At 35.4% G+C, this 24,654-nt stretch overlaps 1 protein-coding gene across 2 annotated transcripts in view; it reads left to right on the forward strand.

Moving 5' to 3' along the window:
- Positions 1-17,017, forward strand: part of GOLM2 (golgi membrane protein 2) — a 91,852-nt gene extending 74,835 nt beyond the window's left edge. Inside the window, exons 9-10 of one of the 2 annotated variants that reach the window (XM_036736406.1) lie at positions 9,042-9,209; positions 14,924-17,017. In XM_036736406.1, the coding sequence (XP_036592301.1) occupies positions 9,042-9,209; positions 14,924-14,994 (239 nt within the window). In that variant the 3' untranslated portion in view covers positions 14,995-17,017. The remainder of the gene's footprint in view (positions 1-9,041; positions 9,210-14,923) is intronic. The other variant, XM_036736407.1, reaches the window with a different exon arrangement.
- The last annotated feature ends 7,637 nt before the right edge of the window (positions 17,018-24,654 follow it).

Genomic DNA, 24,654 nt, shown 5'->3' on the forward strand with positions numbered 1-24,654 from the left:
TAAATATCTAATTCTAAGTGAAGAGAAAGGATATTTAGAGCAAATATGATGTGACCTGGGTAACTGAACATCATCGATCTCCAGTGAGCTAGAGCTTACCTGTTGGTAGAACTTTCCCTGATACCACTGTTAAATTGACACAGGAACGAAGAGGCCAGAGTAATCAAGGACTGGGCTGGAAGGGGGAGTGGGGGTGGGGGAAAGTTGAACAGTTAGAGACATTGAAGGATTGATAGAGGTAAGAGATGAATAGTGTACTAGAGAGGTGTTAATTAAGCAGGCTGTAGCTAATGGCCAAAGTCCAGCACTGCGGAAAGCTAAAGAAGTAGGCGGATTGAAGGCTGAAAGCATCCACTAGCTCAGTGGTGGGGAGGGGTAGAAAAGGTAAAAAGTTTCGAAGGAGAAAAATAAACTATATTGGATAATCCAGAGATAGGACAATGAGTTGTAATGATGAGGTCCATTTGTTGATGAGTCGGAAATATGAGTGGAGCTAGGAAGGATGAATTTGATCATGGGAGAGGGGGTGTCATTTTCTTCCTTTTAAAACCTGGTGATGGGACAGAGAAAGCCTCTTAATGCCCCTCATTCAAGTGACTATACACAGGGGTGGCCTTTTATTAAGGGGATTTGTTCGGTGAAGTTTGGATTCAGTCCAAGGGGCACACACTTGAGGACCTAGAGGGCCACATGTGGCCTTGAGGCTTCGGGTTCCCCACCCCTGAATAACATTGTAAAATTACAGATGTATGGAATTAGGTGCAAATGAAAGCAGAAGTGCAGACTCCTGTTGACTTTAATACAACAATTATTATGGTTACAAAATTAGAAGTATTTAAGGCCATTAAGTACAATATTCTAGTATGATCTCTAGAGTTCTTGCCAGTTCTATCTACACATTTCTCACACCTTTCCCCTTCTCTGTACTCACATAGCCACCAGCCTAGTTTAAGTCCTCTTCACCTCCCTCCCTCCTGGATTACTGCAGTAGCTTTCTAATTGGTCTATCTGCCTCAGGTCTCTTCCTACTGAAACCCATCCCATCCTCCATACAGCTTCCAAAGTTGTTTTCCTGAAGAACAGTTCTGACTATGTCACTTTCCTACTTGATAAACTCTAGTGGCTTCCTTTTGACTTCAGAATCAAATATTATTTTATCTTTATCTCATCTTAAAATTTCTGTTGTGTGTTTTATGATGTACAATAATTGTTAGTATAGCAGTGTATGTATATAACTCACAAATAAGTAGATATATATAACATATAGGGAGGGCTCAAAAATTTATTTTCTAATAAGGTACACAATTAAAGTAATTCAGAGATCACTGAACTGTAGGAATGACCTTAGCTACTGTTGCTTCTGCTATTCAGAGTGTTTTTGGAGTCATGTTTATTCATTTAACTACTATTCAGCAACTATGCATGGCTAATGAAGTGTGTAGCAAGCATCGTACTGAGATGGTTGACTTCTTTCTGAATTTTTATTCATAAATAGTCCGACTTTTTTTGTAAAAAATATTTAGTACATTTTATTTTGAGACTCATATAACAGGTTTCCCTACAAACACCCATTTAACATCTTTCCCCACCTCAACAAAGAACATTTCCTGAATGAAAGCAGGTTTATTGCTTTTTAAAAGAAAGGAGGGAATGTGTCCTTTAATTTGAACAGTATAATACTAACACTGACATTTGGGATGATATTCCCTTTTGTAGTCTGAGAAAGATCTAGTTACCAGGAGAAAGTAAAAATCTCTTGTGATCACTTTATCTTCATTCATGCCATAGTAGTATTTCCCTTTAGTTTGATGATAAGTTATCCTGTGTGTATTGTGTATTTAATGTGTGAAATTTCACTTAACATATTAATCATTAACAAAGATTTTTATCTCTGGACTTATTTTAGTGTACCCATTCAGAGAACGACTCATTATTGTGGTTATAGTAAATGGTGTTGATACTTTAAATAGAATGACATAATTTTTTAAAAATAGATTTTCATAGCAGAACACTTATAAAACCAAACAGCATAAATGTCCCAAGTTAATGAAGCACTGAAATGATTCACCTTAGTGATTTTTTAAAATTTAGTCTGCATTATGATACTGAAATATTCTTTGAAATGTTTTTCCCTCTTCTTCTAGGCTAATATAGCTTTTTATAGTTGAGAAATTTGATGACAAATTTGTCATCATACTTTCTTTTTTAAAACAAAATTTTTCTGTGTTTATATTCTGTGTTTCCATCAACAATACTTTATCCCCTAATTTGAACTAGATGTCTATGTCAGGATTTCTGATATTTTAAATAATGACAAGCAAAAGTCAGACAAAAAACTGAAATATGTTTTATTGAGAGAATGGTAGATTTTTGTCCTACTCATATTTTCATGGTAGTCATCATCCTAATATGCTAAATCTTTGGTGTTGCCTTTGTGAATTCTGTGTTTTAGGGTAGATAAGGTCACACTGTCATAGATTCAGAGCTGGAAGGGAATGTAGCTAGAGGTCTAGTCCAACCTGCTCAGTGACTTGCCCAAGGTCACACAGGTAGTAAGAGGCGGAGCAAAGATTTTAATGTAGGACCTCTGACAAGCTCATGTTTATCTATGTTTAGTTGCTTCTGTGGATAGTAACATCTGGGGGGGTGGAGGTTTGTGGGGGTGTCAAATGTACATGCTTGATGTATTTTATTCTATTGCAGGTTTCTAATATAGTTCCTAATGGCAGTTGGAAGTTATTAGGACAACATTTATTAAGCTCTTACTACATGTCAGGCACTATGCTAAGTACTGGGAATACAAAGGCAAAAACAGCCCTTTCCCCTCAAAGAGCTTAATTCTAATGTGGGAGACAACATATAAACCTCTAGATACATATAAAATCTATACAGAGTAGATGGAAGGAGGTAAGGGATAGAAAGGCATTAGCAGCTGGGGAAGACTTCCTGGAGTGGGTGGATCTGAGCTGAATTTTGAAGGAAGTCAGGGAAATCAAGTGGCAGAGGATTCCTTGATTGTACAGTCAGTACAAAGTACAGAGATGGGAACGTTGTGTTGGTGGAAACTGCAGGTAGGCCAGTATAGCTGGACATCAAGTGCATGGAAGAGAAGAGTGTGTGAGAAAACTGGAAAGGTAGGTTGGGAAGCAAGTTATACAAAGCTTTGATTGCCAAACAAAGGAATTTAAATTTGATGCTGTTGATGATAGGGAACCACTGGAAATCCTTGAGCAGGCAGGCGGTGAGTTTTATTCTGATAGTTAAGTGAGGAATTTGAGTTTAGTTCATATGCCATGGATTAAAAAGGAGATAGTTACTTTATCTTCCTGTTTGAGGATTACATGTTTGTTTTAACTGAAGTTTTTGTTTATGCCACATTCCTTTACAAATATGCCCTGTTTGGTAAGATTAATTAGTAAGATTCTTCCATAGTGCCAAAACTTCATAATGTTTAAAGGGCTATTTTAAAATGAATCTAGATATGAACTTTCTTTATTTGTGGTGTCTTGATGAAACTATATGACAAATCATACATAGATGTCTCTCTGGTGGGGTGACAGCTAGGTGGCATGGTAAATAGAGTGCTGGAGTTGGATTCAGGAACACTAGAATTTGAAATCCTACCCAAGGCAACTAGTAGCTGTGTGACCCTGGGCATGTCCTTTAACCTATCTTAGCCTTAGTTTCCTTATCTATAAAATGAGGGTAAAAATAGTATCCACATCACAGGGTTGTTTTAAGGCTCAAATGAAAGAATATGTGTAAACTGCTTTATAGATATCTTTCTTAAAATAATAAATTTTTTGACATCTTTTGTTGTTACATCACCTAGGTCCCCCTTATGTCACTTTTGCAAATATGATGGTTATAAAGTGAAACATTAGGTGTTTCGATTTGCAATTTTAATTTGTTTTATTTTAATTTATTTTAATTTAAATTTGTTTAATTTGTTTTTATGATTTGGAACATTCTTATGGTTGTTGATAGTTTGCACTCCTTCTTTTGAAAACTTCTTCTTCATATCCTTTGATAACCTATTTATTGGGGAATGGCTTTTCTGGTATATTTATGTAAATTCCCTACATATCTTGGATATGAGACCTTTATATTTGCAACAAAGATTTTTTTCACATCAACAGCTTTCTTTTTTCTCACTGAATTGCATTTGTTCACCTAAAACTTTTTAAATAACAAATTATTTTTATCTGTTATGATCATTTCCATCTCTTGTTGGGTTAAGAATTCTACCTCTAATTTGTAAATTAAGTAAGATAATAGGCTACGACTAGCAACGTCAGTTTATCTGTCACTTGAAAGGGCCAAGTGACCTACTTGTTCAGTGTACCTCCTTCCATTCTCCACTAAGTAGACAAGCCACCCAGTGATGCATCTGACAGTAACAATACATACTTAAGGAATGTGGGATTCTAGTAAAAATTTTCATTGCAAATTTCATCTAAGTAGATCAGTGTATATAAGTGTGGTGGGAAAATAATTGTGATATGATGAAATCGAGGAGTAGATTATATGTAGAGGAAGCAGTATTGGATTTGGAGTCAGCTGCAGCTTAGTGTTCAAACCTTACCTCTAACAATTACTAGCATTGTGACTAGGGGCAAGTCACTTAGCATTTCTGTCTTCAGTATCCTTATCTGTAAAACAAGGATAATATCTGTGATTCTAATCCCATAGGATTTTTATTAAGATAAAATGAAATACTTTACATAAAGCTTTTTGTAAACATTAATAAGAACTATCATATAAATGACAATTATTATTATTCCTAAATGAAAAATACTATAGACCTCTTTGTTCTCAATTCTCTGTCCTTAATGCTAGCAAAACAATATTTTAGTCTTAATATCCTGGTTGAGGATAATAACAGGAATTAGGATGATAGAATAAGTTTCCTTTAAGACAAATATCAGAATTTTAATGCTGTTGTTCAAAAATGAAAAGTTTGAACATATTTTAGCACTAATTAGTTCTTAGCAAAGGGCCTTTATGTTACTGTCTTTTAAAATAATATGTTATCATCTATATTTAAGTTAGCTTTTAAATTATCCATTAGAATCACTTTAAATAGTAGTGGTTATCCATTTTATGAATGAATCCAGACTAATTAAATCAATGTATCTATTTGAAACCTCAGCTTTCAAGTTTTCTGTGACAGACATCTCACTTTGTCCTAACTTGATCTATTTTTTCTATAGTTAGCATACTATTTCTGGTGGTATTAATTAATGTAGCCCTATTTTATGATTCTGTTACTTAACTTTCTGCTTTTCTTAGCCTTCTTTTCATAAACCTGGACATTCTTAGAAGAATTACAAGGTGCTTTGAGGAACTGACAAATTTTAATAACAAGAACATTATATTAAGGAGCTTCTAATTCCATACTAGTATTTAAGAATTTTGCTTATTTTGTTTTAACATCTTTAAATGTTTCATGTTGAAGGAAAACAAATATATAGTTGGTTCTTTTTAGAAAAATTATCATTTTTACTGCTTGCATTTGTACCATTTATGTAACGTTTAGGGAAAAGAACAGTCAGTACTGCCAGAATATCGTGTTGCTTCTGTTAAAAAAACAATCTCAGGATTTGTTGAAAGTAGGCTATCTGAATCTTGACGTTTTTATTAATTCTCTCTTTTGGTTCATTTACTTATTCACACTATTTCTGTGCACCATCTTTTTTGGATGAGAGGCTCCTAACTGACTTCATCTTCTCATGTCGTTTTTATTTTAAAAATCTCTACTGTTGTGACTAGTTTTACCTTCCTTTATTCAATAATTAGAAATACAAATGGGCTGATGAACTAGCTGTGAAATGAACCAGGGCTCACCAGTTCTTTCCATTTCTGCTTTACTTTCATCACAAGCAAAGCAGTTGTTAACAAATTTCTTGGCGATAGTTTCAATGTATATTGGCCCTAATGCATTGTTACTCTCTCCAAATATAGTTTTATGGCTCCAAATAATTACATGGTGTAAGTTTAATATGTTAACTTTTTTGTTTCACTTTAAAGTTAGCAAATAAGCTGTATATTTAACAAAATAAGTTTATAATGAATTACTTTTTGCAACCTCGTATGGCCTTGTTTCTTTAAAACTTTTTTTTATTTTGAATTCCATACTTTATTATTTGATATTTTTTAGTTTTCAGCATTGACTTCCACAAGATTTTGAGTTACAAATTTTCTCCCCATTTCTACCCTCCCCCCCCACTCCAAGATGGCATTTATTCTGATTGCCCTGTTCCCCAGTCAGCCCTCCCTTCTATTACCCACCCTATCCCTTTTCCCCTTACTTTCTTGTAGGACAAGATAGATTTCCATGCCCCATTGCCTGTATATCTTATTTCCCAGTTGCATGCAAAAACTTTTTTTTTGAGCATCTGCTTTTAAAACTTTGAGTTCCAAATTCTCTCCCCTCTTCCCTCCCCACCCACTCTCCCTAAAAAGGCTAGCAATTCAACATAGGCCACACATATATCATTATGCAAAACAATCCCATAAATAGTCATGTTGTGAAAGACCAACTATATTTCCTTCCCTCCTATCCTGTCTTCCTTTATTCAGTTTTCTCCCTTGACCCTGTTCCTTTTCAAAAGTGTTTGCTTTTGATTACTTCTTCCCACTATCTGCCCTCCCTTCTATTGTCCCCCCTTTTTTATCCCCTTCCCCCTACTTTCATGGGGGGGTAAGATACCCAACTAAATGTGTATGTTATTACCTCCTCAAGTCAAATCCAATGAGAGCAAGATTCACTCATTCCCGCTCACCTGCCCCCTCTTCCCTTCTAATGAACTGCTTTTTCTTGCCACTTTTATGTGAGATAATTTACCTCATTCTATCTCTCCCTTTCTCCCTCTCTTAATATATTCCTCTTTCATCCCTTAATTTTATTTAATTTTTTTAGATATCATCCCTTCATATTCAACTCACCCTGTCCCCTTTGTCTATGTATATGTATATTCCCTTCAGCTACCCTAATAGTGAGGTCTCATGAATCATGCACATCATCTTTTCCATGTAGGAATGTAAATAAAACAGTTCAACTTTAGTAAGTCCCTTATGATTTCTCTTTCTTGTTTACCTTTTCATGCTTCTCTTGATTCTTGTGTTTGAAAGTCAAATTTTCTATTCAGCTCTGGTCTTTTCACTGAGAAAGCTTGAAAGTCCTCTATTTTATTGAAAAGCCATATTTTTCCTTGGAGCATGATACTCAGTTTTGCTGGGTAGGTGATTCTTAGTTTTAATCCTAGCTCCATTGACCTCTGGAATATCATATTCCAAGCCCTTTGATCTCTTAATGTAGAAGCTGCTAGATCTTGTGTTATCCTGATTGTGTTTCCACAATACTCAAATTGTTTCTTTCTGGCTGCTTGCAGTATTTTCTCCTTGATCTGGGAGCTCTGGAATTTGGTGACAATATTCCTAGGAGTTTTCTTTTTGGGATCTTTTTTAAGAGGCGATTGGTAGATTCTTTCAATTTCTGTTTTACCCTCTGGCTCTAGAATATCAGGGCAGTTTTCCTTGATAATATCTTGAAAGATGATGTCTAGACTCCTTTTTTGATCATGGCTTTCAGGTAGTCCAGTAATTTTTAAATTATCTCTCCTGGATCTATTTTCCAGGTCAGTGGTTTTTCTAGTGAGATATTTCACATTGTCTTCCATTTTTTTCATTCCTTTGGTTCTGTTTTGTAATATCTTGATTTCTCATAAAGTCACTAGCTTTGACTAGCTCCAATCTAATTTTTAAAGTAGTATTTTCTTCAGTGGTCTTTTGGACCTCCTTTTCCATTTGGCTAATTCTGCCTTTCAAGACATTCTTCTCCTCATTGGCTTTTTGGAGCTCTTTTGCCATTTGAGTTAGTTTAGTTTTTAAGGTGTTATTTTCTTCAGTATTTTCTTGGTTCTCCTTTAGCAAGTCATTGACTTGTTTTTCATGGTTTTCTTGCATCACTCTCATTTCTATTCCCAATTTTTCCTCTACTTCTCTAACTTGCTTTTCCAACTCCTTTTTGAGCTCTTCCATGGCCTGAGACCAGTTCGTGTTTTTCTTGGAGGCTTTTGATATAGGCTCTTTAACTTTGTTGACTTCTTCTGGCTGTATGCTTTGATCTTTTTTGTCACCAAAGAAAGATTCCAAAGTCTGAGTCTGAATCTGAGTCCATTTTCGCTGCCTGGCTATGTTCCCAGCCAACTACTTGACCCTTGAGCTTTTTGTCAAGGTATGACTGCTTGTAGAGTAGAGAGTACTTTGTCCCAAGCTTTAGGGGCTATGCTGCTGTTTTCAGAGCTACTTCTACACAGGAATATTATTGTATTTTCATTACCAGTTTAATAGCTTCCTTGAATGGATTTTTCATTATATTCAATAACCAAACCTCCACTTGTCTCTCAATGATTCACAAAGTGTATACTTTTTCTGAACAAGATCAATATGTATACGTATGTCTTAGTACCTTTTAGACTTTTTCATTTCTCAATTCAAAATGTTTTGCTAAAGACACAAAGAATATGATCATTATATTCCACTTACTAGTTTTTCCTAGGATTCCAAACAAACTACCTAGTCTAAAGCACCAGAAAAAAAGGTACATTTTGAGAATTAGACTAATTTAAACTATCTAAAAACAATAGAAAAGCAGAAATGGCCAAATATTGCTCTAATCACAAAATAATGATCATATTCATTTTTTCTTAATAGAAATAATTTTAGTTTTTATTACAAAATGATAAAGTAACCAGGTACTTGCTAGAAAAACCATCAATTTTGAGGAAAAACCTACAGAGTTGAAAATGATTATTTGGTTTAAAGAAGTATCAAGTAACTGAGCACTAAAGTAAAGTTGAGAAGTTCTTAAGAGTTATTTTTCAGTGCTGCAGTCCTATTAACTTTTATCTTGGATAGCCTTCACAAAATAGTCTTTTCCTAACCAGCACCCTAAAGTTCCCAGGACTCATTAGCCTACCCTCTGCTTGGCTTTCTTTTCTCTTTGCTTCTGACTTAATCCTCTGCCTACTTCACAGGCCGGTTCTTTGATGAAAATGAATCCCCTGTTGATCCGCAGCATGGCTCTAAATTGGCGGATTATAATGGGGATGATGGTAACGTAGGTGAGTATGAGGCAGACAAGCAGGCTGAGCTGGCTTACAATGAGGAAGAAGATGGTGATGGTGGAGAAGAAGACGTCCAAGGTGAGCGTGGGCCTGACCTCCATGCTGTGACAGTGAAACCCACCTCTGGCTTACTAGTTGAATTTGTGTAGAATTTTTTCCTGTTTCTTAGACGAACTGCCTTAATACAAAGGAGGCTTATATAATTTCTCAGTTTAGTTTTTGTTTTAAAATTTTTATGAACGTTTTAATGTAGTTTTGGATTCTGAAATTATTTTTAGAAAATTGTTATTTTGGCTTGTAATCGTAAATGTCTTCACAATCTTGTTACAGTTTGGAAATTGAAAATCTTCAGAAGCCTTGAATAGGAATTAATGTTCTTTCGTATGCCTCTAGACTTTATTAAGGCAAATCCACCAGAAAAAAGAACTTCTTTTGTGGTTTCTAAGGGTGAAAAAAAATTTCTAACATACCTATAAATAATACCCAGCTAACCCTTGGGCTACAGGGGTGGTTGGCACAAAAGGGAATGGGTCCCTTCTCTACTGAAGATCTATTTAGTTCACAGTTGTTAAACTTAGTAAGAGAATTTTTGGCTTATTTCCCTTGGATTAAAACTTAAATTGTCATACTTATCAGTTCATTAAGATTACCATTTTTTTAAATGTAATACACAGATTCAACAGATTTTCCTTGTTAAGTGTTACTTCTGAACTTTAATTCAATGAAAGTTCAGAAACTACCTGTGAGCATGCTGCCCTTCCTATGTTTTAATGCTGTATGTATATCAGGGAATGTAGTTTTGTTGCCATTTTGCCTGGGCTGCTTTCTGGCTCTTTATATGTAAGTTAGTGTAGCTTCCAATGGAACTTTTTTCTTTTCTACAAAAGTTGATTATGAAATTAAACAGCATGTATAATGTTATTTACTGTATCTTATAATACTGATGCATGGGAAATTATACTTTTGTGATTATAAGTTTAACTTGCTCTTGATTTCTCCCTTGCTGCCATTACTGTAACTAAAGTTTCAACTTTAAAATGTGCTGTGAAATTTAAAGGAAAATGTATTTGGTTTTAAAAATATTGCACAATGCACAGGGGGAAAAAGTTTGAGCCACCAAATTTCACATGAACATATACTTGTTTATTACCATAGCTTTCCAATACTAGAGTCTTTAAGAAAGAAGACTGATGAATGGTTGTTAAAAATTATATGAAGAGGCATAAGACTCCCTATATGAATAAACTTCTTTTGTATTATTAAAGCAACTATAATTCTCTTTCTACCTACCTATCTTTATTATTACCATCTCCTCCAGAAAAGCTGCCTTGGCTAACTTCATCCCACTGATCATTTTTATTCTTTATCCTAAGCCCTTTTATTTTTCAGTTGCATCATATTATTTTCAAGTTATTTGTGTTTTGTAATTGTCAAGCATTTTTCTTGCATGTGTTCCCAATTAGATTGTAAGCTCCTAGAGGGTAGGAATTAGTTTTTAGTTTTTGGTTTTTTCCTTTTATTTGTCTCCTCAATCTCCACTTACTTCCCCTAACCAGTATTAAATAAATGTTGTTAACTGACATAACTTCCTCTTTCACTGAGCTTTTGTCCTTCTAACTGTGATTTGGTTGAAGGTCCCATTATCTTCTGGCTTTATTAACTTAATTGTTTATATTTAGTTCTATCTCTAGTTTTCTTTCTAAAGGGCTTTCATTTTTTTTTCATCCAGCTGTAAGATAATTCTGGAGCTTTGTCTAGATCCATTACTTAGTTCTGTGTAATTCACAATCTTTTTTTTATGTGCTACCTTTCTGAAGCCCAATTTTGAAGGAATTTTCAGCTTACTAATATACTCATTCAGGACTGGCCCTAGACAAATTTAAGAAATAGGCCCATTCTGCACTCCTTTCCCATTGTCTTTTAGTGTACCTGCTTAATCCAGAAGCTCAGCTCTCATGTAAATCTATCTATCTTGTCACCTGAAGATGATAATAGCTGCAAAATTCATTGACATAAGTTGTTAGTAACCTAAAATACTATATTTTAGGGATATTTGCATTTTAAGAGGTCCCCTAATATTACCCCTAAGAGGGTAATTATGAACAGAAATAAAATATTAGGGTTCTTCAAATCACACTAGGCAGAAAATAGCTGAGGCATAAGATGGTCAGTCATGTATTCCTAAGTGGCGATTTAATTTAGAATTGAATAACAGTTTGAAAAAATACTTTTTGCTATTCTAATCACATAGAACTTTATTCTCTTAGAACTAGAGTAATATTCTATTCCTTTGGCTTTAGAACTAAACTTAAATGTAATAATAACACTCAAGAAGAAGCATCAGGGTTGTGTATGTGAACACTAGGCTATTTGTGGCAGATTTTTTTGTGGGCAGGTAGCCTGGACCTTAAGGAAAAGTGACAAGGCACCAAAGAAAGGCATGGTTGCAAATCCCACAATTTTTTAAGATGACAAAAGCAGTGTTTTTGGAATACTGGGATCATTTGCTGTCGTGTAACTGTTAGGTGCAATCTTTCTTTAGATATATTTTGAGTAATTGATGAACCTTCTAAAGTCACTGTTAAAGGGGCAGATAAGTTGATAGTTCCTGTGGCTTTGCTATGATAAAGATGTGTCTTATACACAAACATATGCAAATTTCTTAAAACTTTTAATACATGTTGAAAAAGGGGACCATATTCTTATAGATGTATATACATATTCTGGATCACAATACACGTCAAAGGTCACAAACCATTTACAACATAGGCATGCAAAGTTATGACATAAACCTGTATTCTACTTATCCAGTAGTGGGGCTAAGTTAACAGTGATTTTTCAAAAGGGAAGAATAACTAGTTTCTAGTTTTTAATAGCTTTTATGACATCCTTTGTGAAGAGAAAAATATAGGAAATTTTTTGTGTTTCTATGGTTTAATATAGCATTGCAATCTTTGGCTCTGATGCTTATTCCCTGCGTGATCATGGGCAAGTTACTCAACCCCTCTATGCCTCAATTTCTTTATCTGTAAAGTTATATGGTTGGATGAGGCAAGTTCCATTTCTACTCTAAATATATCATCCTATATTTCCTTAATATATTTTCCCATAGAAGCAATTTTTTTAATGATGTTTAGGTTTCTAAGTCAGCTGACAAAGGCCTACTTGGCCCATAACATAGCTGATTTATACTATTAATACTACATTAGAATCTAACCATCATTATGGCAGGTAGGTGATGCAATGGATAGAGCACTGGAGTCAAGAAGACCTGAGTTCAGATGGAGCATCAGACACTTAATAGCTGTGCGAGGCTGGGCATGTCATTTAACTTCTAAATGCCTCAGTTTCCTCATCTGTAAAATGAGTATAATAATAGCACTTGCCTCCTAGGATTGCGGTAAGGTTATAATGAGATAACATTTTTGAAGCGCTTTGCAAACCTTAAAGCGTTATATAAATGTTAGCTATTATCGTCAGTAACTGATTCTGTTTTTTACAAGTTGCAGCTTCTAACCCAAGATATACCAGGAGCCCCCAGTAGTAAGAACAGAACCTTCATTAAGCTTCCATAAGCAGAGGTACCACCACAACCACTACTGGGTACACCTCTTCTCACTCTAACCTTGCAGATGGAGCACCCCCCCATTCAAGCCAGCACCAAATCTAGAACCCCTGACAAAGGAGACAACAACACTATATACCCCATTGCTCCAGCCACTGCTGGCATCTGTAGCTCCCAACTCTTAGGGCTCTAATTCCAACAGCTAGTTCTCCAGGAGACTTTGGCTTTTGGGGCTAAAGTTTTAGCACTGGCTGTGGGGACAATGTGTATATAAGTCATTCATAAACTGGATCTTTCTAAATCAGAGACCAAACAAAAAGCATTTCCTTGGAAAATCTGATTTTGTTTAAGGCACATTTTCCCAGTCTGTACATTGCTTCTTTACTACCACAGAATAAAAATAATTTGTCATAATACATTGTATTCTTTACTTTTCTGTGATCTAAAGAGTCCTACATGCGATTTCATTAACTTTCCCATAAGTTGATTCCAGCAACTTCTAGAACAGAACTCATAATAAAAGGCCCTAAGACTAACAACCCCACAGCCCTAGAACACTTTCCATGGATTTTCACACTAAATATTGGATGTACCTTTTCTTTTCATTCAGTTCATTCAATATATATGTTTACAGACTGTAGTTGAAACTGAGGATTAACAAAACAAAATAATTTCCATTAGTAATCTCATGGAAGTATCCACCTTTATTCATAGAATCCAAAATAGTTAGAGGTCTAAACAAAAGAACAGTTAATAGAAGTGTATGGTACCCAGATTTGGATAATTTTGGAAGGCAGGTCCAGTGCTGTAGGCTGGCCTGTATTCTTAAGAGAATAAAGTGAAGGAACACCATTGAGTTGTTAGCCCAGAAAACCTGCCTAGTTATTGAGATTCATAGACCCCATTTTATGGGAGGTAGCCAGAGGAGTCCCAGAATCAGCTCAAGCTGGCTCTGAGCAGATTGTTAAATTTTCAGTGTGAGCATTTATACCTTGGGAATCTGCAAATACAAGTCAGGGCTTGATTTTCTGTTTTGTTGATTGTCTAAACTTAAGACACTGAGGGAAAAAAATGCAACAATGCAGATTAAACTTCAAAATGTGTTGTATTTTTTTTAAAAGTGCCATCTCTTCAACATTTTCCAACATGGTCTTGAAGGTACCCCATACTTAATGGTATTTTACTTCGTGCTGCTTAGGGCATTGAGACATTACAAAATATTTCAGTCAACCACTGATAGCTTTCTAATTGTTTTCTTTCCTTTAAGTGCCATTCTATATCGATGAGATTTTTGAATAGACTTTTCCTTTACAAAAATGAACTATATTAGTATGTCCTATTTGGTCTGTGTACATCTTTTGCTTTAAGAAATAACTATCAGTCTATGTTCAGTTTGGCTAGGTAATATCATATGCCGAAGCAAAGCAATAGCTCTTAGAAATTTCTATTCCAGGCTGTGTAGTTATACTATAACATTAAGTTTCAGGTAAGACAATATGACACAAGGGCTGCACTGGAGGTAGAGTCAAAAGACTTGGGTTTACTGCTTCAGGCATATCACCTGATGTATCTATGCCTTAGTTTCTTCATCTATAAAATTGAGGATATTGGGCGAGATGACCTATGTGGTCCTTTCCAATTATACATTTATGATCCTAGCCCTGTATACCTCCATTAGGACCCAAGGGCATCATTGTAGTTCTGCATATGATGGGGATTGATATTTATCACAACAATGACCCTTGCTCAATGAGAAAAATTTAAATTGTGTTGGGTATGGCAGAGAAATGGCATTTAAAAGATTTCTATGCAAAATGGTCAAGACAAAAGATGTTTTGGTGTATAAAGAGTACATCTTCAACTAACTATAAAACTTAACCTATCCAGAACTACATATTCTCCAGATGAGATTTTACTATAAATGTTTTTAAATGGCTGTGTTGCAAACACACAACCTTTTAAAACCAAGCATAAAATATCAGTACCTACATTTTAAAAATTAAATCAAGGACATGAGCTTATAATGAAAGACATAAATATCACAATGGTCTTACCTCATTGTCATTTTCTTGTGAGGAAGGAATTTTATGTCTATCTTAAGAAAACTTTGAACAGAGGTAGCTATACTTAAGCAGAGGAGAAAGATTTCTGAGACATTGTTTAAAATTAATTTCTGTAGTGGCCTTTTTAAGAATTTATTTTTGATATATAAACATTTCACTTACAGATGATGAAGAACGTGAACTTCAAATGGACCCTGCAGACTATGGGAAGCAGCGCTTCAATGATGTCCTATAAATTCTGTACTGAAGGAAAACTGCAGAAAAACTGAATTGCTGTAAAGTGGAACCATTTATGCTTCATTGTTTCTTGGCTTTTATTTTAAAAATCACCCATAAAGAAACAATGAGAAGAAACTTAATAGAGAACTTTAATAGAAAAATGTACATATGTATATATTTGAACTTTTGCATATTGTATTATGAAACCCAGAGATGTTTTTGGTTCTTTTATAGTTGAACCAATAAACAAAGCAAACAAAAACTGTAATCTTTGCATTTAAAGCAAGCTAATGTATCTATTTCAAAATTTTAGTTTGAAATGTTCCTTTAAATTGGTAAATTGGAAATATGGCGATATAGTTTATACATTGAACATAGCATATCCAGAATGGTGGGAATAAGCTGAAAGCTTTCTTTTATACACAAATATATTCTTGATTGGTTCAATACATGTTCTGCTCCATCCTTCTGCTCCTCATTTCGAGTTTTTTGGAGAACGACACCTAGACATCTAAGTGTAAGGGGATATATGAGGGTAGCATGTATGAAAAATCACCTCCCTACCCCTTGTTTTACATGGGTGCTGTTTGGTGTTCTGAGGAAAAGCTTTCAAAAGGTGAGATAACCTAGAAACACATACATTCTTTTGATGGTTGTATCTCATCAACTGAAAAAATTGAATTGAAATTGAATGGGGGGGTGGGGTGTGGACCGCATGGCTGTATTTTTACCTTTTTAATACCAGTACTATTTAACTGTAGTCAACAGTGATCATACTTTTTATATCTCTAGTTAAGATTGGTAATAGTGTTCATGATTTAAATGCCAGATCCTGGATAGGACTAAATTGGCTTCATAGAAAACCTGAAATAAGTATTTCACAGATTCTCTAGTAGTTTTAGAGAATTTGTGCAGTGCAGTATTTTCCTACACTTTATCAGAATGAATATACATGGAATTTTAAAACATTTTTGATGAATGTCCAAACTGTTAATAGAAGTATAGTGAGTCTACAGCTGTTTTATTACAAATAGTTTAAAAGTTTATATTAGAGAGGTCTGAGGTATATATAATTTGCTATTACTTAATGTTATTGTTGAAAATCCATTTATCTCATAAATATTTAAATCTCAGTTTCTCAAAATTAATTTAAATGCAGCTATCTTAAGACATTTGACCTATTTGACATTGTTGGTTTTCTATCTCACTAGAATTTGTAAGTTAGGTAATTTTTGTAATCTGGTTTAAAGCACTTTTAAATTTTACAGAAGTAGTTCTATTCACTTAAAGGAGAATTTAAGAATGCTAACCCTAACTGCTATTCAGAAGGGCTACTGTTAATAGCACATAAACATAAAGATATTTTTCTCTTTCTGTACTCAGGTTGAAGTCTAAATCACAAATAATAGAGATAAGTGGATCATTCATTTCATTAACTGTTTCAGGTTTTGGCGAATCATTTTGTAACTAGGAGAAGGTGCTGTAATTTAGGCAATGAACAAACTTTGTTTGCACCACCCCAAGATTGGCCCCTTTGTCATCAATAGGATAAAGCCTGCTGTGGAGAGAGATAATTCATAGAAAAATTTAAATACTATTAAGGAGACAGTGGGGGCAGGGGAGGTTGAAAAGACTTCCAGTAATACTGTGTATCTAATACTGTACAATCTTATGAATTTTAGAACATTTGCCTTAGTTCCTTTGGCCTAAAACCAATCACTTGGGCATTTTGGTAGCCATTATTTATTTACACAGTTAAATTTCTACCAGTAGCCTAAAATTTTTATAACCCTAGAAATCTAGGTGCAATTGATAGAATTTTTCATAGTACTATAAAAACACATATATCTCTTAAGACTGATATTCTACAGACTTTATTAGAAATGCTGGTTTTGTGATATTTACTTCTGCCTTAAGATTTAATTTTTTATGTATTTTTGCCCCACATTGTGTTAATTTGATGGAAACTTTGCTATTTCAGTCACCACTTTCTGGGTCCTACTAAATTAAGAATGAATAAAAACAACCTTTTCATTTTATTGGTGCTGACTCTGATATATATGATATATATTATTATATATATGATATATATGTGGTAGCAAATAACTACAATCTAATGCCAATATGAAATTTTTATTAATGCTACAGTATAATTCAATATTATATCTATAAAAACAAATATAAACTTGCAGTAGTTGTGTAAAAAAAAAAATACCATATGTGTCCAGCTTTGCTATGTTAGGGCACTGAGAATAAGCGATAGTTTTAAGGACATGTTTCTAAAAGAAAGCAAAGATTTTTAAATATCAGAAACTGGAATAAGTTAATTTTTATTCTTGAGATACTATGCTTAAAATTCAGAGATAAAAGTAGTTAGCTGAACCCTAAGGGACATTAGTTAAAGCAGTCTGACATGGTCAAGACTTTTCCATTTTTTTTCTCAGAATAAGAGTGAATACATATTGGAATAATCAAACTCATCATGATGAAATACTATAAACTTAATCCTTTCTTCAGTTCTACTTCTGTTCAATATTTCCCCAAATTTTTCGTTCCATGTTACCTTCTAAATTTGCCATGGCATATTTGGAGGAGGCTCAGACATTCCTGAAACAAAAATTGGTATATGAGTTATCTTTTCACAGAGGGTTGATAGAGCTCTTTGAAAAGGTTTTATTCTCATAATCATTTTCATTCTCTAATCAAGAATATTACCCCCACTGCCCAATTTTTATTTTTCTGCTTTTCTATATTCTGTCCCCAGAGAAACTTCTTATATTCCCACAGTTCCAGCTGTCACCTCTCTTTGTGTGGCCTTCAAATCTATATTTCCATCATTAGCCTCTTTTCTGCACGTCATTCATGATGTTCTATCTACCAATAGTCATTTTCCTTGGATGCCTCGCTGGTATCACAAATGCAACATATGAAAACTCATCTCCACCCCCAACCATTCACACACACCACTTCCCAAAAAAGAAATGCAACTGCTTCCCTGAAGTCCCTATTTCTATTGCTGTGATGACAATGTGGTGTAGTGGAAAGAATACTTGCCTTGAATTAGAAGACATGGAATTGGGACTCTTGTTACTTTCTAGCTGAGTAATCTTGAACCAATCATTTGGACCTCTCAGAGCCTCAGTTCCTACCTACCTCAGATTATGGTGAGGATCAAATGAGATAACGTATGGGAAAGCACTTTCTAATAAAGTGCTATACACATGAAAGGTATTATTCTCCTAGGCACACAAGCTTGAAACCTTGGAGTCACTTTTGATTCTACTGCCTCCTGTATACAATTATTCTACTGTCCTGTCAATTTTGTTTTCCTATGTGCCCCTTCCCTTTTGCTACCAGTTTAGTCAGGTCCTTATTACCTCATGCCTGAATCACTACTGTAACCTAAATTATTCACTTACTTTGAATTTACTCCCTTCTCCACTTCATTTTGTATGTCATCACCATATACATTTTCTTAAAACATGACTTAAGTCATGTTACTGCCCTTCTCAAAAAGTTCCCTTGGCTTTATCTTACAGGGAACCTCCTTAGCCTGATATTGAAAGCTTTTTCCCATTTTTCCAATTTCCAGTGTATTGATCTAGTACTCCCCAAATCAAACTTCCATTCCAGTCAAACTGAGCAGCTCAACATCACCTTACTCATTCCTGTCTTATGTCTTTGCTCATACTGTTTTCAGATCCTCTCTCCTCACCCCCATGCCCATCCAAATCCTGCTCTTCTTTTAAGTGCCCAGTTCAATTCCCTTGTTTGCATGAAGCCTGTAAAACTCCTATTCATAGTGATCTTTCCCTCCTTTTAAGATCTCATAGTATTTAGTGTACCATTTTAACATTTAATCACAAACTGCCTTGTGTCCTTCAACTTTTCACTCATAAATGTCTTAACTTCCCCAAGCATTAGATTCCAAGCACCTCAGGGGCAGGAACCATGTCTTATGCTTATTTCCCCTGCAGTGCCCAACTCAATACTATGCAGATAGATAGTAGGTGCTTAGTAAAACTGTAAGTTGTGATGAGATGCTAAAGATAACTAGTGCCAAGCCCTTCCTCAGCATTCCTGTTTGAGAGGATGGAGAAAACAGAAATGTGTTGGACCAATGCACAGAACTTCTCTTATGACAGTAAAGCTACCAAGTTATTTATAAAAGTTGTATCTAGGTATCCAACAACTCAGGTCATGGGATACTGAACTGAAAAAAGGGATACAGAGTATAAAATGAAAATGGGAGAATGTGAACAATCATACCTTCAGCCCTTTTTTTCAAGAAATAAAATAACCAAATTTTCACTTTTGTAACAGACTTAAGCAGTCAACCTGTACTTCAGTAGGTTACTTTTGTTATAGTGTCTCTCTGGAATAATTTTATCAGAAAAAAAATGAATCATCTTAAGACTTCGTACCTATTTTCTCTCGTGTCATTTACAGTCACGTGATTAAGTTAGAACTTTGTAGTTAGGCAACAATGAACACAGAATACAGGGACAGAACATCCCCAGGAGAAAGCATGCTTATGAAATCGACTCAGTAGAGAGAGGCTGTGTACTAACATTGTGTCAGTGTTAAACATTTCAGTGAGTTTTTATCATTGAAAAACTGTTACATACATAATATGTACTGTACATTGTACTGTATCAAGCAAGTTTAAGGTAACTGCCCTCTGAGAGCTTATGTTTTAAATGGATGGTGTAGATAGAGACATATAAGAAAAAGCACACTTGAGAACACAGAACAAAAATAAAATAGATACTTAAGGTATTTACGTGTCTGTGTGCAGTAGAAAAGGATGTGCGTCGGGGCAGCTAGGTGGCGCAGTGAGTAGAGCACCGGCCCTGGAGTCAGGAGGACCTGAGTTCAAATCCGGCCTCAGACACTTGACACATGTACTAGCTGTGTGACCTTGGCCAAGTCACTTAGCCCCAATTGCCCTGTCCAAAAAAAAAAAAAAGAAAAGGATGTGCGTGACAGTAGCTTAATGTGGAAAGCATGGCAATAATGACATATAAACTAGTGTCTGTCTTCCTTTATCCTACCTGCCATGATCCCGTGACTCCATTAGACCCTTAATGTTGTCCTAAGCATCTAAATGGGTGAGTGGTTCTGAATAAATGCATCTCCACACGCCTGCCTCTTTCCTTGACACCAGTATCTGCATTAAAGGACTATCCCCCTTAAGCAATCCTTCGAGACAGACAACATCTTTGTTATACCATGCCCCAGCCTTATCATCTTTCTTCTCTTCCTACTTTTAACTTAGTCCTCTCAAGTCAGATGTGAAATAACAAAAAAATGAGGAGGAAACTCCAACAAAACAACTAAATTTAAAAGAATTTGAATGTTTCGTGTCACCTGTGCTATATTTGTCTAGTTTCTACTATGTAAAATTAGCATATTGTGTATTTCTACTGAGCAGGGGCCGTGTCTTTGTAATCAAGTTTTATAGGATCTTGTCCACATTAGAAGCTCAATAAATATCCATGATAATTGTGCAAAACTTATATCCCTTTAAATATAATTGACAAATGGAATTTGTGAGTAAACTAGACTCCCCTGTGCAGCAATTTAGTAAACAGCTAGTCAACATATGTGTGTGCCTGAACAGAGCTCTAATGGGATGATAATGCCCATTAGGGCATTTGGATTACCCACAAGTGGAGTCCTTAGAGACCCTATGAACAACAGTCTGACTAATTAGTACAGCCTTTTCTCTACCATACTGTCACAACTATTCTTGTTGCCTAGTATTCCTTCATCACCTCCCCTGTCATTGGCAGGTTATGCTTTCTCTGACTCCCTTTCCTGTACCTGCCAATTTCTATTTCCTTACCTGGGTAAAATAAGTCAATGATCTTCCTTTTATGACACTGAAAATCCCGATGTACTTTTTTGGCAGAAGAGATGAGAACGGAGGAGATTAGAAAATTAGGAGTAGAAGTTTATGAAAAATTTTTAAAGATCACTGTGGTGCATGTTACCTATTGGTATGTCTGCCAAACATGGAACTGACCTAGAACAAAATTCACATTGCAAGAGTAAGGAATATTGAGGAAAATTTTGAAAATGGTATAAATAAGGAGAGCAAAAGCTTTTTGATACTATGTAGGGCTGTGTTAACTTAAGAACATGCTTCATCAGGCATTTTAATACTTTATTCAGGTTTTGCAAAGTAAAGTTTCTGTTACTCGTTTACTTGTATGTCAATAGTTGGAAGACTGTCCTCTCAGAACTGAATTAGGTAGTACTCGACTGCTTAACATGGGGTAGCGACACTGGGCCCACCACTATCAGTGAAGAATTAGCTACGAGTGGAGTTGAGTAGGACAAGTTTTATTAAAATGATCTGTCATGAGGAGGGAGATGGCATTATAAATATTTTCATTAATATGGGTCTTCTTAAAAAAGGTACCTCCAACTCAATGGTTACATGATTTTGTGGGTATGAAATAATAATAGCTAGCGTTTATATATCACTTTAAGGTTCGCAAGGTGCTTTAAAAATATTATTTCATTTTATCTTCATAACAACTCTGGGAGGAGGGGGTATTATCCCTTTTTCAGATGTGGAAACTGAGGCAAATAAGGTTCCATGACTTGTCACACAGCTAGTAAGTGTCTGAGGCCACGTTTGAATTCAGGTTCTCCTGCCTCCTGGTCCAGCACTCTATCCACTGTGACACCTAGCTGCCTCTGACATTTTTCAGGATATAGTTGTTTTTACTGCAAGAGAGCAATGATGAGAAGCTGAGTCAAGAAGGAGCCCCTAACACAAAGAACCTTGGGGTTGGGATAAAAAACTTGGCTCAAATGATCAATCCTCAGGTTTCAGGTTTTCTCTGGTGCTAATATAGTAGGGCAAAGAATAAGAGAGAGAGTTGAGAAACTAATAACTAAAGCTTGATTGCTAAGAAAGTTTAAATCAATCCTAGAACAGAGATTTATACGTCCTTCCTCAAATTGTTAAAATCAAAGTATGACTATTTCAGGGAGTTTAATCGAGCTATGACTATTTAAGAGGTTCTCCTCACCGTGAGTTCTTATACCAAATGAAATACTAAGACTAGTCAAAAAAGGTTGATACTATCAGTTCCTCCTGGGGCTCGATGACTCATTACTTCTAGGACAATTCCCCCAAAATGGACTTGATAGCCCACTTACTATTTTCCCTTCATTCTTAATTCTCTCCTACCCAATTCCACCATTGATTAGAATATTTCTGTATTCCATAATTCATCAGATGCCTCCTAGACATATAAAAGTACAAAACATCTTCCTTATTGTTAACATTTATCATTCAAAAGATATATTCTAAATTCCTATAAGCAAAGTACTGTGCAAGGGGCTGTGGAAAACATAAAGATATACATATATGCTCCCTGGCCTTTAGGAACTTAGACCTTAAAGGATATGATTTAGAAAAAGGTAAAATAGAGCAATTTATGGAGTAGGAAAGCTCATATTTTTCTTGTCATTATCTTGTAATAACAGCTATTATGTACCTCGTACCATGTGCCAGGCACTGTGCTGGGCATTTTATAATTATCTCATTTGATCCTCAAAACAACCCTAGGAGATAGGTGCTGTTATTCCTATTTTATAAATGAGCAAAATAAGGTTGGGTGATTTGCCCAGGGTCACACAGCTCTAAGTGTCTGAACTTAGAACCCAGGTCTTGATTCTAGGCCTAGCACCACTGAACTGCTCCACTGAACTGTACACCTCCCCCTTCCCATAAAACTCATCTTGCTTGGTACTAAGCAGACAGTATGAGGAACAATGGGTGCAAGCTGCAAAGAGATGTATAGGCTTGATGAAAGGATAAGCTTCCTAACTATTAGAATTGTAGAGAGGTAGAGTGGGATACCTTGGGAAATAGTGGTTTCTTTCCTCCCTGGGGGTCTCCAAAGCAAAAGCTCATGACTACTCTTCACCTATGGGTGAAAGGGGCATTTATTCAGAAACAGGTTGAATGGAAAGGCTTCTGAGTCCTTTCCAGCTCTCAAATATTCTGGGATCTTGGAAGTCAGGGCAAACCTTGCTTATCATTCTCACTTCCAGTAAGCCATGTGCTTCCTCTGAGCAATCTCAGGTTATATCTTTCAGTTCTGGAAACTGACCTTAAAGATGTAATCTTTTCTGCTTTTTTACCTTATCTTTTCTTCCATCTTCAGCTGTTGTGCTCCTCCAGGCACAGTAGGATGCCGCTTTTCTTCCTCTACACTGAGTCCTTAGGAGAGTTTATCATGCTTATGGTCTCAAATGTTAAATCTGCTAGTAACACCCAAAACTGTATTTCCAATGTGACATTTTATCTATCTACCTATACTTAATTACTCTTATGGTTTCAAATGTTATCTCTATGCTAATAATACTTAAATCTATATTTCCATCTACCTACTGGAAATCATCATTTGGATCAATCTGAAACTCCACACATCAAAATTTGAACTCATTTTTCCCGCTCTAAAAACCAGTTTCCATTCCTAACCAAGTCTTTCCTGCAAGTTAAAATTGACTTCTTCCTTTTCTTTAACTTCAGTGACCAATCTATGACTAAATCTGTTGATTCTTTTTCTTTAATGTCTCTCATATTTATTCTTTTCTCTTTAATTGTACATCCACCACCCTAAGTGCAAATTATCATCTCTTGCCTTTATTAAGACAATAGCTTTTTTGACCTTCCTGTCCACATTCACTGTCTACTCAAATCCAACTCATTCTTAAGATAGAAAATCATATATCTTAGAACTGTAGTAATCTCAAGGAATAATAATATTTATATGGCACCTACTATGTGCCAGGCACATCACTGCTTTATGAATATTATCTAAATGATCTGTTCTGGATCTCAAAATTAGTCTCATTTTATAGATGAATCAACTAAGAGGTCTCATAACTTCTTCAAGGTCACACAACTATTATATAATATGGATAATGGCTAAACTCCAGATCTTCCTTCTTGCTTAATGGCTTTTCTATCAGGTGGTATAGTAGATAGATTACTGGGTCTGGAGTCAGAAAGGCCTGGGTTCAAATTAGCCTCAGACATTTTCTAGCTGTATGACCCTAAGAAAGTCATTTAACCCCAGCCTGCCTCAGTTTCCTCAACTGCAAAATGGAGGTAGTAATAGCACCTACCTCCCAGAGTTATAGTAGGTACTTAATAAATGTTTATTCCCATTTCTTTATTCTCCTCCCCTGTACCCCACTACTGCTACTAAATATATACCTTAAATATTTTAAGACTCCACTATTTCATCAGTGTGGATATTCCCTCCATACTGAAACTCTATACCTTTCAAATAATGTTTATAAGTTGCTGTAGCTAAAAACATGCATTACTTGTTGGCCTAACTAAACTGGTCCTTTAAAAAGAGATGCCAATCTGTTACTGATTGTACAGCCTTCAGGCTCGTTGTAAGGAAAGTGTTTTACGAACCTTAAGGTGCTATATCAATGAAAACTGTTATTTTTGGTACAATTTGACTAAGTCTGTGCTGTTAGCAAAGCCTTTGAGAACCTATGTTATCCTCTGTGCCACAATCAAGGTAGGTTTTAGAACAGGATTTCAGGGGAGGATGTTCAGTAAATCTTTTTAAAACATTGATCTTATGTCACTCTCTGGCCCAAACCCCACAGTGGTTCCCTACTGCTTAAA

This window comes from Trichosurus vulpecula, chromosome 8 (assembly GCF_011100635.1).
Source record: "Trichosurus vulpecula isolate mTriVul1 chromosome 8, mTriVul1.pri, whole genome shotgun sequence".
NCBI lineage: Eukaryota > Metazoa > Chordata > Mammalia > Diprotodontia > Phalangeridae > Trichosurus > Trichosurus vulpecula.